Genomic DNA, 12,402 nt, shown 5'->3' with positions numbered 1-12,402 from the left:
CCTCAAATTGATCCAAAATATATGCTTCCTTTCAATTTCCATCCATTAGATGGTCCCTGGGACAAGTAGAACCGTTCTCTCTCTCTCTATCTCTCCCTCCTCTCTGTCTTTGTCTCTCTTTCTCTGTCTCTCTCCCCCTCCTTCCCCTCCTCCACATTATGACTTCTCTTCAGTCCTGGACTCTCCTCTGATATCACCTTGAGTTCAAGATCCTCATCCACACAGATTTCTAAGGGACCCTGTTATCCATATTCACAGCTGTCCCTACTGCTGCTGTGGCCAATACTATGGCCTCCATAGCAGCCACCTCCTTCCTGTTGCTGCTGGAACCACTGTGGCCTCTTCTTTGGCAAAGAGTCAGAGCTCTTTTTAAATGATCCAGTCCTGGAAAACAAGCTTCAGGATGAATCCACATATCTCCAATGCTTTTGTTATTTACTTCTCAGTCCAGTTTGTATGACATGCATAAAGGCCTTCAAGTTCCTGTACAGATCTCTTAACTGGTCCCAAGTCCTCATTCCTAGCTGTTGGGTCACTGGATTTATTCACCTCTTACCTGACTCAGGTATAGGAATATGTTTTCCAAATGGTTAGTACCTCCCATTGAGTGCTTTTGGGGTTGAGGAACAACATTTTCATCCCTTTCTATTTACCATTCCAATTCTCATTATTTCTATGCCCTCTCCCACCCCAATATGCTCACATGTCTCTGATTCTTCCACCACCCAGGTGCAGGCCCTCATCACTTCATGCCAGGATCAGTAAGTACAATAACACACTGGTTGATCTACTTGCCACAAACCTCTCCCCATTTGAGTCCATTTTCCATTCAGTTGCCAAAGGGTACTTTCCTAAAGCAGAGATCTGACCATGCCACTCTACCTTTCTTCCCTCAAACTCCTTGCCACTGAAACAGACACAAACAATAAACTCCAATGACTCCAATGATCAAATACAAAAATCCTGTTTGGCATTCAAACCCTTCACAACTTATCGCCTACCTTCCAGTCTTCTTACACCTTAAACTACTCTGCCACCCCCATATACTCTTCCATCCAGTGACACTGGAAGCTGGGGGTGCAATGAATAGAGGGATACACCTGGAATCATGAAGATCTGAGTTCAAATCTAGTCTCAGATGCTTACTAGCTTTGTGACCCTGGGGAAGTCATTTAACCCTGTTTGCCTCAGTTTCTTCAACAGTAAAATGAGCTGGAGAAGGAAATGGCAAACCACTCCAGTATCTTTGCCAAGGAAATCTCACAAAGGGGTCACGAAGAATCAGAAATGACTGAACAACAACAATAATTTGTGCATTTACATTCCCAAACAATTGTTCCCTTTTTGCCTCACTTTCCTCAACTGTAAAATCAAGTGGTAACAGCACCAACTTCCCAGGGTTGTTGTGAGGATTAAATCAGATAATATATGTGTCAGAGCTCGACACATAGTAGGCGTTGTGTAAACGCTCTTTCCATCACTGCCTTCCTTGTTGTTCTGGGAGCAATACAAACCATTTCTCAGTTTGAGACATTTTCTCTGTTTCCCTTGCTTGGAATATTTTCTCTCATGTCTACTTTCTGGTTTTCCTGTCTGCCTTCAAATACCAGCTAACACCCCATCATGTACAGGAAGTCTTTTCTAATCCCTCTTAATTCTAGTGCCTTCCCTTTGTTCAGTACTTCTTATTTATTCTGTATACAGTTTGTTTGTACATCTGCTTGCACATTATGTCCCTCAATAGACCATGAGTCCCTCAAGGGAAGGAACTATCTTTTGATTCTATTTGTATTCTTAGCACTTAGAACCATGACTGGCACATAGCAGGCACTTAATAAATGCTTGACTGGCTGAATGATTATGGTTAGACCATATAAATTGATCTGAAGCTCTAAGACGCTTCCCATTATCACTAGAAACACAGTAAGGTAAGAGTTAAGTGGACTGAAAAGGGAACAATGTACATCTGCTGAAAAAAACAGATGCTTATTTCCTCACGGCAGCTATAACAGGAACACAGAGTGTTAGCACATCAACCATGAAACGTTAGACCTGGAAGGTCAGCGGTCATCTAGACCAACCCCATCATTACGCTGCTGAGGATCCTGAGTATGAGAAATGGGAAACAATTCCCCTAAGGTCATTCAGTCCATCAGTGGTAAAACTGGGCCTAGAACCTGAGGATCTAATACAGGGCATTTTGAGTAAACATTTCCCAACTAATTTGTTGGAATCCAATAGCTTCCATAGACTCTTTCATAATTTCTCTGGCATGAGAGCTGTTGCCGCCACACTAAGACTAGGACAGATGTACCTCCCACCCCAATTCACGACCAACACTCCCACCCACTCCTACTTCAGCTATTTTTGGTTTCTCTTCTGTTCAGTTCAGAGGCACACTGATGGAAAGTAAGGTGAAAAGATAAAGTTCTCATTTGTCTGATAGCCACAATACAATGCACCTTTCGCTTAGTCTGAAAAGGTTTTTAATAAAGCCTTCTGGGATTAGAAAGTGGCAGGGAGGGCTGGAGCTAGGGAATCTGATTCTATCTGAATCGATTTAGGTGGCTGTAATTCTCCTTCTCTGATTATAGACTTTTTATCTTGGAGTGAGTTTTCCCAGAAAAGGTTTTTAAAACAAAGGTCTAAAAGCTGTTTGTGAAAACCACACCTAAAAAGAGAAGCCTTTCCACTAGCCATCTTGACTGGATTCTTGGTAAAGAAAAAATAAAACACAACAACAACAAAAAAAAGAGGGAGAAAAGAAGATGGTGTTTATAGGAGCACAAAAGACTGGTCGTGACTCTGGAGATAAGACTGATCTGAGATTTGTGGAACTTGAAGGGCATAAAGTGGGAGAAAAGTTGAAGTCTGTCTTTGAGGCTGTTCATTACGTTCCTCTGTTTCTGAGTGGGTTCAAATATCCCATAGCACTCCTAGTATCCTTCCCTTTTTTCTCCTCTTCTCCTCCCCTCCCACTCTTTTCTCCTTTCCTTTCTCCACTCCTTTCCAATTTCCCACTCTTCTTTCTTTTCTCTCTCTTCTTCTTTAAAGGCCTAATGAAGGCATTGGTAGAGAATATATTGAGATAGAGATATATATAGAGAGAATATATATATTATATATAAAGTTACATGTAATACATAAAAAGATATATAGCGTATAGAATGTTAGGCCTGGAAGGAATCTTAGAACAAAGAGTGGGTCATGTCAAGTCAACAAACATTGACTAAGTACTTACTATGGGGTAGGTAGGGTACTAAGTCCTAGGGATACAGGGAAAGATGAAAATATTGCCTGCCCTCAAGGAACTCATATTCTAAAATGATAGACAAAATGCAAACTATGTACAACAAGATATTAGCAGGATGAATTGTAATTAATCTCAGGGGGAAGGCACTAAGATTAAGGGTGAATTTAGCCTAGAAAGTATTAGAATATAGAATCCCTCATTATAAAGCTGGAAGGGACCTTAGAAGCTATGTAGTCAAGGAACCACAAAATTTTGGATGGGGAAACCGAGAATAATTAAACAAATGAATAAAAACATTATTAAGTTCTTCAAGGTGTCAGGCACTGTACGCTAAATCTTGGGGATACTAATATGTATGGGAAAGGGGGAGAGAGAGAGAGACAGACGTAGAAGAGAGAAACACAGAAAGGGATAACAAAACAGCGAGAGACTAAAATAGTCTCAGTCAACAAGCCAGCATGGCATTTACATTCAGACAAGGAAGATAACATATAAAAGGGAAAGGAGTTTTGCTCTGGGATATGGGTGGGGTGAGTGGGTGGGCATTGCATGCCACTGGCTGGCTGATGGACAGCTAACTGGATAGAATATGAAGTTGAGATATTTTATAATGTCTAAGATCAGCCATTAGACACTGTGGATTTTGTGGGCATGCACTCCAATCAACTGGGTTGAGCTCCAAGGCAGCAAGTCCAAAGATGAGTAGATTAACTTTCCCAGGAACCATGGCATGAATTCAAGAAGGCTTTCATGTGGAGGGCCAGGTCTCAAGTCTAGCCTGGAAGGTTCTGGTCCAAGTGGGTAGGAGCAGCTAAATAGTAGGTGGGAGATAGTGAGATGGTCCAAGTGGATGACTGGATTGGATGTGAAGGTGAATTATGGATCTAGAGAGGATAAATTTTGGGGGTATGATTAGAGTTAAGTCAATGATAGGAAGATATATTCTTCTGCGCTATTCCTCTCTTCAAGCCCTACTTCAGTTTAGTTCATTAGTTCATATCAGTGATGACTGAAAATATTGCTTCTTTCTCTCTTGCATCCATCTTAACAAGCTAATGTTAAAAGAAATAAATGAATCCCCTAACATTTCTTTTACTGCTGTGTGGATATGAAGGTTTGCTGTCTACTTACCAGAAAAACAATCAGCTTGGTTTCTCTTTCTTCAGTTTTATTTTCTTTGTCCCTGTATCTGTCCTTTTCCATGCCATTCAATTCTTTAATGCAAATCTAGAATCCTTAAGTCTAACCTGGTCTTATCTAACTTGTCCCTGCTCAGGACCGCACTAAAGTAGGGCAATTGAATGAATACTCAAAAAATGAATTTAAAAAAATAAAATGTTTCTCTTTATAATGACATGGGTATTCCAACCCAGTGGAGCAGTGCTCCTTCTTACCCAATAAATATTAATAAGAAAAATAAACCAATCTTTTAGCCCTCCTCCCCCAGCAGCCACCCAAGGGTTATAAATTATGTACTGCTTGAGTCTGTTTTGACAGTTATGATAAAGTAGGCTTCAGATATAAAGAGAGTGTTTCTCCTGAAAGAATATGCCATTGTGCTTCTTGGGCAATGTCTTTTTCTCTGTCTCTGTCTCTATGTGTCTCTCTCTGTTTCTCTTTCCTGTCTCTGCCTTTTCTCTTTTTTTCTTTCTTTCTCTCATTCCTTCCTTCTTTCTTTCCTTCCTCCCTCCTTCCCTCCATACTTCCCTTTCTCCTTCCTTCCTTCTTTCTTTTTGTCTTTATTTGAAGATACATGAAACTGCATTCATGATGGGGCTGGTGATGTCATTGGTAAAAGAAACTTTTTAGTAAGGAAATTCCCTCTACAACGTATAGTCTTATAAAGTTGCCTCAACACCGATAGGTTAAGCGATTTGCCCAGAGTCACACAGTCGGTATGTGTTAGAAACAGAACAGCCAAGGTCTTCCTTCCAGCCTAGTCATTCTGCTATGCCGTTTCTCAGGAAGATTTAGAGGACTGCCTTGAATATCAGGATCCAAAAGCTAAATTAAATTAAATTTTATTCTAGTTAATTGGATTTCATTAAACTTTTCTATTCCATTCCACTCTAAATCCATGTTTTAAGAAGCTGCTTTGTTTTAGGTATTTAGAGTATAAGACATAGGGGTTATAACAAGTTGATGGGTAAGTACAAATCATGTACAAAGTAAAGGAAAACAATTTCAAGAGGGAGACAGCTAAATCCTGGGGGTGAAGGATCATCAAGAAAGTCTTCATTTAGGAGGAATAACACAGTTTTCAAAGAATCAAAGTTGACAGTAACTTAGAACAATGGAAAGATGCGTAGTAAATGCAAGGAATTTGTAACATATTTCCAACAATGACCCAGATGCAAGTGTGCATAGAGTATGTACTGTTTTCCCTCCCCAAAGAGGAAAGGACAGTGAGAATAACTGCCTGAGGGTGTGTCATCATGACTGAACAATGCTGCATGTATGTCTGCATGAACATAAGAAATGACATACAGGACATTGTCATGATATCACGATTTTAAAAGGAGATGGGACAATGACATAGCAATCTTTTTAAAAATACAACTAATATGTGTTTATTGTAGATTAAGCTATCTGCAATCTTTAAAACAATGCACTGAAAAGAAGTCTTAATTTTAGACTTTTATTGTATTGCGCTAAGGAACAGCAGAGCAGTTACACAATGTTCTCTCTTATTTTCTGTTCTGAACAGCTAAGGTATAACTTGCAAGTCCTTAAGAATATCTTTTATCACTAGGTTGTAACAATAATTAGAATACTGAATTTCTTACTAAGTGACTGCTACAAATAAAAACATTGAAAATAACTTTAAATGTATTCCAGGATAATTTGGTATATATTCTTAATAGGTTCACTTATGCTTAAGAATTAAAGCATATGAATTTTATGAAACTATTATGGGAAATTCCTAGGTCATGCAATATACAAGGCTAATATTCAAATGTTAAGAAAAAAAATCCCACCATCCTTACTTCTACAAATATATCCATGCAATTTTCTACATGATATATAAAGAAACCCATAAGGCTTCCCACAAGGTCGCATATACAAATATTTTCAGTCCTTGAAAAGCACTTTATCTCTATAGCCAATTCATAATCAATATTTCAATAAAACACAAAATAAGCTGCTATAAGTTCCTGTAAACCAAAACTTCCAACAGACTAAGGATGATCAGTAATTAATACAATTATTCAGAAAATTATGGCTGTTCCTAGGGAGTATAAATTCAAATCTGTCAATACCAGAAGTGATCCTTTTATATTCATTTATACATAATTCCATTTAATTTGTCTATGAAAACATATGCGAACAGTCTTTCCACAAATCAAAAACTTGGAAACATTTAAAAAATGAGTTTTTTTTAAGGTTACTGATCATATATTCCATAAGCTAATCTTGAAAACAGGTTCTTGTTATATAGAATCCTTTTACTTTGTGGCTTTTGCATGCACTTAACTGGACTGAGTCTGTTGTATATTATCTTAAGAACTCACTAAAACATAAATCATGCTATATAAGTAGTAAAAAAATGATAGAAGGTTAAAAAATAATTTGCACCATCCTTCTTTGCTAGAGTATCTGCATTCATCATGATGCAGGATCATAGAGTACTAATCCACTCATCACTGGTGTACTTAGATACCTCCAAATATGACATGCCAAGAGTGGCATATTGAGACCCAGTATAGGCCTCTCTGCTGCACAGAGAAACATGACCCAGAAGAAAGTATGGATGAGATATTCTGGAAGTACAAAAAGATTAAGTGTATTACATTGGTCTATGGGATTCTTGTAATCAATCTTCAGTTCATCAAATGCTATAATGTTTCAGATGGTGAAGAAGATGAGCGTAGCTGTGAGCAGCAATGCCGGCATGTCACAGAAGGCAGAGAATGTGAATGTCATGGCCCACCAGAAAGACGAATACAGCCATGGCTGATGTGACCAAGGCTAAGGACAGCAATCTTAATTGTGCATTAATATTCACAAAATGTAAAAAATATCTAGAGGAAGGTCCGGGAACATGGACAGATGCAAGCACAGATGTGGACAAGAACAACACAGGATGAGAAGGCCTGGGTGATGTGGTAGGAACTGTACTTTTTTATGCAGTCTAGACTGTTTTTCTCTCAAAGACTTGGGGAGGCAGCCTGTCCCTGAGTTCTGGTTGGATTAGGGATTCAATCACTGGTTTTGCTTCCTTGATCCCCAATGCATAAAAAAACTCAACCTATCGGCAATTGGAGCTCCAAGATCTACTGAAATTCTCACTTCCCTGCAGGGATGCCTTCTTGACCTAGTGCTGTTATTGTGGTGAATGAGAAGGCATAGAGAAGTAATGTTTTATTTGAATCATTAACTAAGAAATGTAGCCTTTTAAATCTGTTTCTGCATAAGGTTTCTAATATATTTTTAATTGCAACTTCAGGTCTGCAAGTGTTGCATTGCATTCCAATCCCAAACCGAATCACTCTACTGGTCTGAGCTAGGCCTGGCCCAGAATAGGTGAATTGCTAGGAAACACTCACATCAGTGAGACCACAGTTCCATTGTGGAATTAAACAATGTCCATTCTGTCTCTTCAATTAAACTATAAGCTTCTTTTTTGTATGTGTGTGTTTTTTTTAATTAAAATATAATAAAGATTAAATAAAACATGGTAAGAAACGTGAGAACATGGGAATTTGGTGAAGAACGAGAAAACAGTTTATCTTCACAACTAATTTTAAAATTCCACACACATTCCCCCCACTCCCATCCCCCTTAAACTTCACCTGGCACATGGACATAGGAAAGGACTAACTGATGATCCAAGACACTTAGCACAGTGTGTATGGGCAAGAAAAACAAACTAAGATCATAGGATCAGACTCCCTTGTCTGGAGAAGGGAGCTGGGAAAGAAAAATCAAACCGGAGAGATGCGATTTACCTCCTTGTTAAAAGATTTTCAAGGAAGAATACAAAGTGGGAGCGGGGGTGGGAAAAATCACCCCCCTGTCAGGAACAGATTAGGTCTACCATACTCATATGAATTCAGTTAAGGGGAAAGTGAAGATGGGACAAGAGTGGAAGGGCCCTGTCCCCAAGCTGTGATCTTCTCAAACTGACATGCTGGGAGGGAAGACTGGGGGATGGGCCCTGCTTGATACCACCACACTGGAAGGGAACCTCCAACTGCAGGGTTCCTATTTTTATCTACTAGAGGAAGAGGGGGAGGGATCAAGTCCATTGAAAAGCATCAGCATTTGAGATGACTCAGAGGTTCCTGAACATGGCAGGGAAGTTCAAAGAAGCCGTCCTCGGCATTCTATGGCCCCACAGCAGCACAGCAGTTCCTTGCCTTCCACGCTGCCCACCTCATAGTTATAGTCCCAGGTCAGCTCTGTCCCAGCCCGTATCCTCTTGCTGGCAAAAAAAGCCACCCAGGGGAACCGAAGATCATGGGTGTCCACGAAGACATTCTGGACAAACAGGTTGGGGCTGCAGCTGTGGTTGAGATAGCGGCCCAGGTTACCCTCTAGCTTGGCATCAATGATGTAGCAAGATTCCTCACCGTCATAGAACTGGCGCGTATTCTTGTGGACAGGTGCACTCTCACCCTTGTCTGTGGATGCCATGTTGGTTGACTTGATAGCAATGCCATGTGTTGATTTTAAAGCAAAACCACGTGTAGATTTCACAGCCACCTGATGTTTGATTGGGCCAGCATGCATGTTCTTCTTGTCTTCAAAATCTTCACCATCAGAGCCAGATGAGATGGTCTGGATGTCATCACTGTATGCTGCTGGAGTGGGAGCCTGACCAGCCATGAGCTTTTGGCTTCTTTCACTCTCCCCCTCACTTTCTGTGCTGCTGGACAGTGTCAAAACATCATCAGGGATGGCTTGGGCAGGCCTCATATGCCTCCGGGCCTGATGCATATTGGTCTTGCTAGGTGGGCACTTGATACCTTTAATCTTCAAGGGGGAAGGGTTGTAACCAAAATTTCTGGAATTTTCACTACGAAACAAAATCTTGTTCTGTTCATCAGGCTCCCCTTTCTTGGGTGGCTTAACATACCCCTCTTCTTTGACCCCTACCCCTGAGATGGAGGGCTTCTCTGCATACCCATGGCCTCCCCCAGCCCTCCCATTTCCACCCTCGCTGGTCCTGAAGGAGGAGTGGCTATCTGAGTCAGGAAAGGTGCCATCACTGACACTGTTGCAACTTAGCCATGTGGCCACTTTGTTCTTGGGTGTGTCCTCGGAGGAAGGAGGTAGTTTACATCCCCCTATGGAAGCTGGAGGGGCAGAAAGATGGGAGGGGCCGGAGTCTGGGAGGCGGGAGTCTTTGGAGGCAGTCTCAGATAACTCATTCTCTTTCTGGCCTCTTGTCTGCCCCCGGGTGGCATAACTACGCCACACTGAACTGGTACTAAAGTCCTCATCCTTGCAAAAGTTATCATCTGAACTGTCGTCATTAGACACTTCAAGATTCTCAGTGCCACTGTTGCCATCCTCTTGGTCTTTCAAGTCCACATCACTGTGGTTGGAGGAGCAGGGGACATCACTTTCATAGCCTTCCTTAAAGTTCTCTACACTTTCAATATGGTCCAGGTTTGCAAAGTACTCATCCCCCATTTCTAGACCCTCTTTGTCTGCAAAGTCATCAGTCAGAATTTTGCCTGCATAGATACAGACAAAGGAACCTCTGGCGATATCATCCAAACACCGGATGCCCCAGCCCTTGTTCTGTGTCTTGAAGAGTTGCAGGCGAACCTGTAGCCCATGCTGCACCAAGCGGTTTGTGCACATGTTCAGGTTACATTTGCAGCGTTTGTTACATTCATATACCCCTGTGGGTAGGCACTCATCTAATCTCTTATGCTGGTAGCCAGAGTTAGGGTTGATCTGGCCTCCTGGGGTGCAGGCTGTTGCCTGGATGGTAAGCTGGTGGCAAGCACATTTAGACTTGTCTCGACAACCATCTTTGCAGTCGCAGCCAACAAGAAACTCCCAGCTAGTGTTGATGAAGACGCCCTTCCCTGGGATTCTCTCTTTGCTATAGGCCACCTGGGGTGGGGGGGTGGTATCAATCTCATTGACACATGACAGAGGAACATCCTCCTGGCCATGGGTGATGTCCAGGATGTAGTAAAAAGGCTTATAGGGCTGGAATTTCCGATCCACAAGAACATATATGTCCAAACAGAACATCTCCAGGAAAAGGAAATCGCATGTTGTCTCAAAGAGGTAGCGTTCAATCTCGTTCATTGTCCTCAGGCAGAGGCCGCAGGGTGTCTTATAGATAATGTGAAAGGCCATCTTGCGGTTGACCCGGCGCCGGGCCATCATACGACAGAAATCATAGAGCTGAGGAACCAAGAGGGGATTCTTGCCCCGGTACTGCAAATTATTCACTGGCCTCACTCGAGTGAGGCAGGTGTGACTACAGGCATGAGGCAAGTAGAAGAGCTTCTCCCTCAGGGACTGATTGGAGGGTTTGGCTGAAGCCCACTCCAGTATGCCATGAAAAGCTGGGAAGGTTGGGCCAAGGGCTGCAGAGCCTAGTGATAATCTGACTTTCTGGTCCACTGCAGACTTTCCACCAGGGACTGCCTCATTAAATCCAGGAGACATAGGGAATGAATGACCAGAACTCACAGAACCTAGTCGGAAAGATGTGCTCTTTTTGGCCACTTGCTTCCGTTCCTGGGTAAGCTGACTCTTCAGACTTTCCAAATCGGTCACTTGAGGAGACAGGGTTGGGGCAGGCAAGGATGTAGTATGAGGTAGTTCTAGGGGCTTGAACTGGGTTCCAGTACCAGTGAGATCTTGAGTATACTGTACTACAGGACCTTTGCTCTTCACATCACCCATGTTTGAATGTATCTGGAGCTGCCCCCCCTGTTTCTTCTCCAGTGTGGAAGCTGTGGATGTCTTCATGCTGAACATGGGCTCCAGTCGGGTAGAACCTCGATAGATCCATTCGCACCTCTTGTCATCCAGGAACAGGATCTTGACAAGACTCCCATCCACCTGTTCCACCCGGGATTTCCACCAAGTGCCTTCCCATTCAGTCTTTATGAGCTGCCCACTCTTAAGTAGCACCATGGGACGGTTGGGGTAGGCAGTGACATATTCTTCGATGAAGTCTCGGCATGAAACGTCCTCGATGTCCTCCCACACATTCTTCAGTGGTCTGCAAACGAGATAGAGTTCAGACTGTGTGACATAGGATGCATAGCCATCATCAAAGAAGATGAGGAACCTGAGCTTATTTTTGACTTTCGGAATCTCAGCCACAATACCTGCATAGAGCCACACCTGATTCCTATCCTTATACGTGGCCACCACACGGCTGCCTACATGCAACTTGTCTGCTGAAGGGTGATAGTCATAGGCAATATGGTTCCCAAACAATAGGCTCTTCCTTTTGTTGTCAAATTTGACTTTGAATTTCCTCCCAGTTCCAACTGTCTGGATGGCAATGAGGGTCCCCTTGTGCCATGTCTTGGTCCTTTTCTTGCCCAGGATTCTCATGTTGACAACTAGGTCACCATCCTTACTCAACTCAACAGGTGCCTGACCCAAGTCTCCTCTGTTCAGGTCCTGGGAACTAGTCTTGCTGACAGCATCCATGAACTTTTGGACATCTTGGGTTGACTTCCTCAGGGCAGCCATAGTTTCTTGGAGCTTCTGCTCCTTTGGGGTCCTACTCCTGGCATCACCTGAATCAACACTGAGGACATCATCCTCATCCTCATCAGGAATCTCAATGATTTCTGTGGGTCTGGAGGCTTCATCTTCGGAACTGCTCTCCGGATACTGCAGCCCCAGTGTGGAGTAGAAATCCTTCACCAGAGATTCGCAGTTGGTCACTGCCCTGGATGCTTCTTGAAAGAGCTCGTCCACGTGGGCTACCTCCGACTCCTTCTGCACCACGCGGCTCTCCAGCTCGGCTAGCTGCTTCTGGCGCAGCTTCACACAGTCCATCTTTTCCAGTTCCTCATCAACAAACTGTCGAAGTTCTTCCATGGAGATGCCCAGCTCCTCCACCACTGCCTGCTGCAGCTCCGCAATCTCCTGAGCTTCCATCGCAGCTGCTGCAGCAGCGCCTAAACCAAAACACCCAGGAAAGGGAGCCATGC

The 12,402-nt window shown here is 42.7% G+C and overlaps 1 protein-coding gene and 1 pseudogene across 2 annotated transcripts; both read right to left on the bottom strand.

The window, feature by feature from the left end:
- Positions 1-5,877: 5,877 nt before the first annotated feature.
- LOC140500423 (protein cornichon homolog 1 pseudogene) lies at positions 5,878-7,177 on the bottom strand (annotated as a pseudogene).
- LOC140500422 (histone-lysine N-methyltransferase SETDB1-like) lies at positions 5,878-12,400 on the bottom strand. 2 transcript variants are annotated; one of them, XM_072602994.1, is made up of 2 exons: positions 11,727-12,400; positions 11,350-11,524 (listed from the first exon to the last, which is right to left on the bottom strand). In XM_072602994.1, exons 1-2 carry the CDS (start codon positions 12,398-12,400, stop codon positions 11,446-11,448), a joined length of 753 nt encoding a protein of 250 aa, XP_072459095.1. In that variant the 3' UTR covers positions 11,350-11,445. The 2 variants fall into 2 exon arrangements, with proteins under 2 accessions (XP_072459094.1, XP_072459095.1); XM_072602993.1 differs by having other exon boundaries at positions 5,878-12,400.
- Positions 12,401-12,402: the final 2 nt, after the last annotated feature.

Source organism: Notamacropus eugenii, chromosome 4 (assembly GCF_028372415.1).
Source record: "Notamacropus eugenii isolate mMacEug1 chromosome 4, mMacEug1.pri_v2, whole genome shotgun sequence".
Taxonomy (NCBI): Eukaryota; Metazoa; Chordata; class Mammalia; order Diprotodontia; family Macropodidae; genus Notamacropus; species Notamacropus eugenii.
Note: the sequence above shows the minus strand (reverse complement) of the source record. Positions and strands in the feature narration are given on the sequence as shown.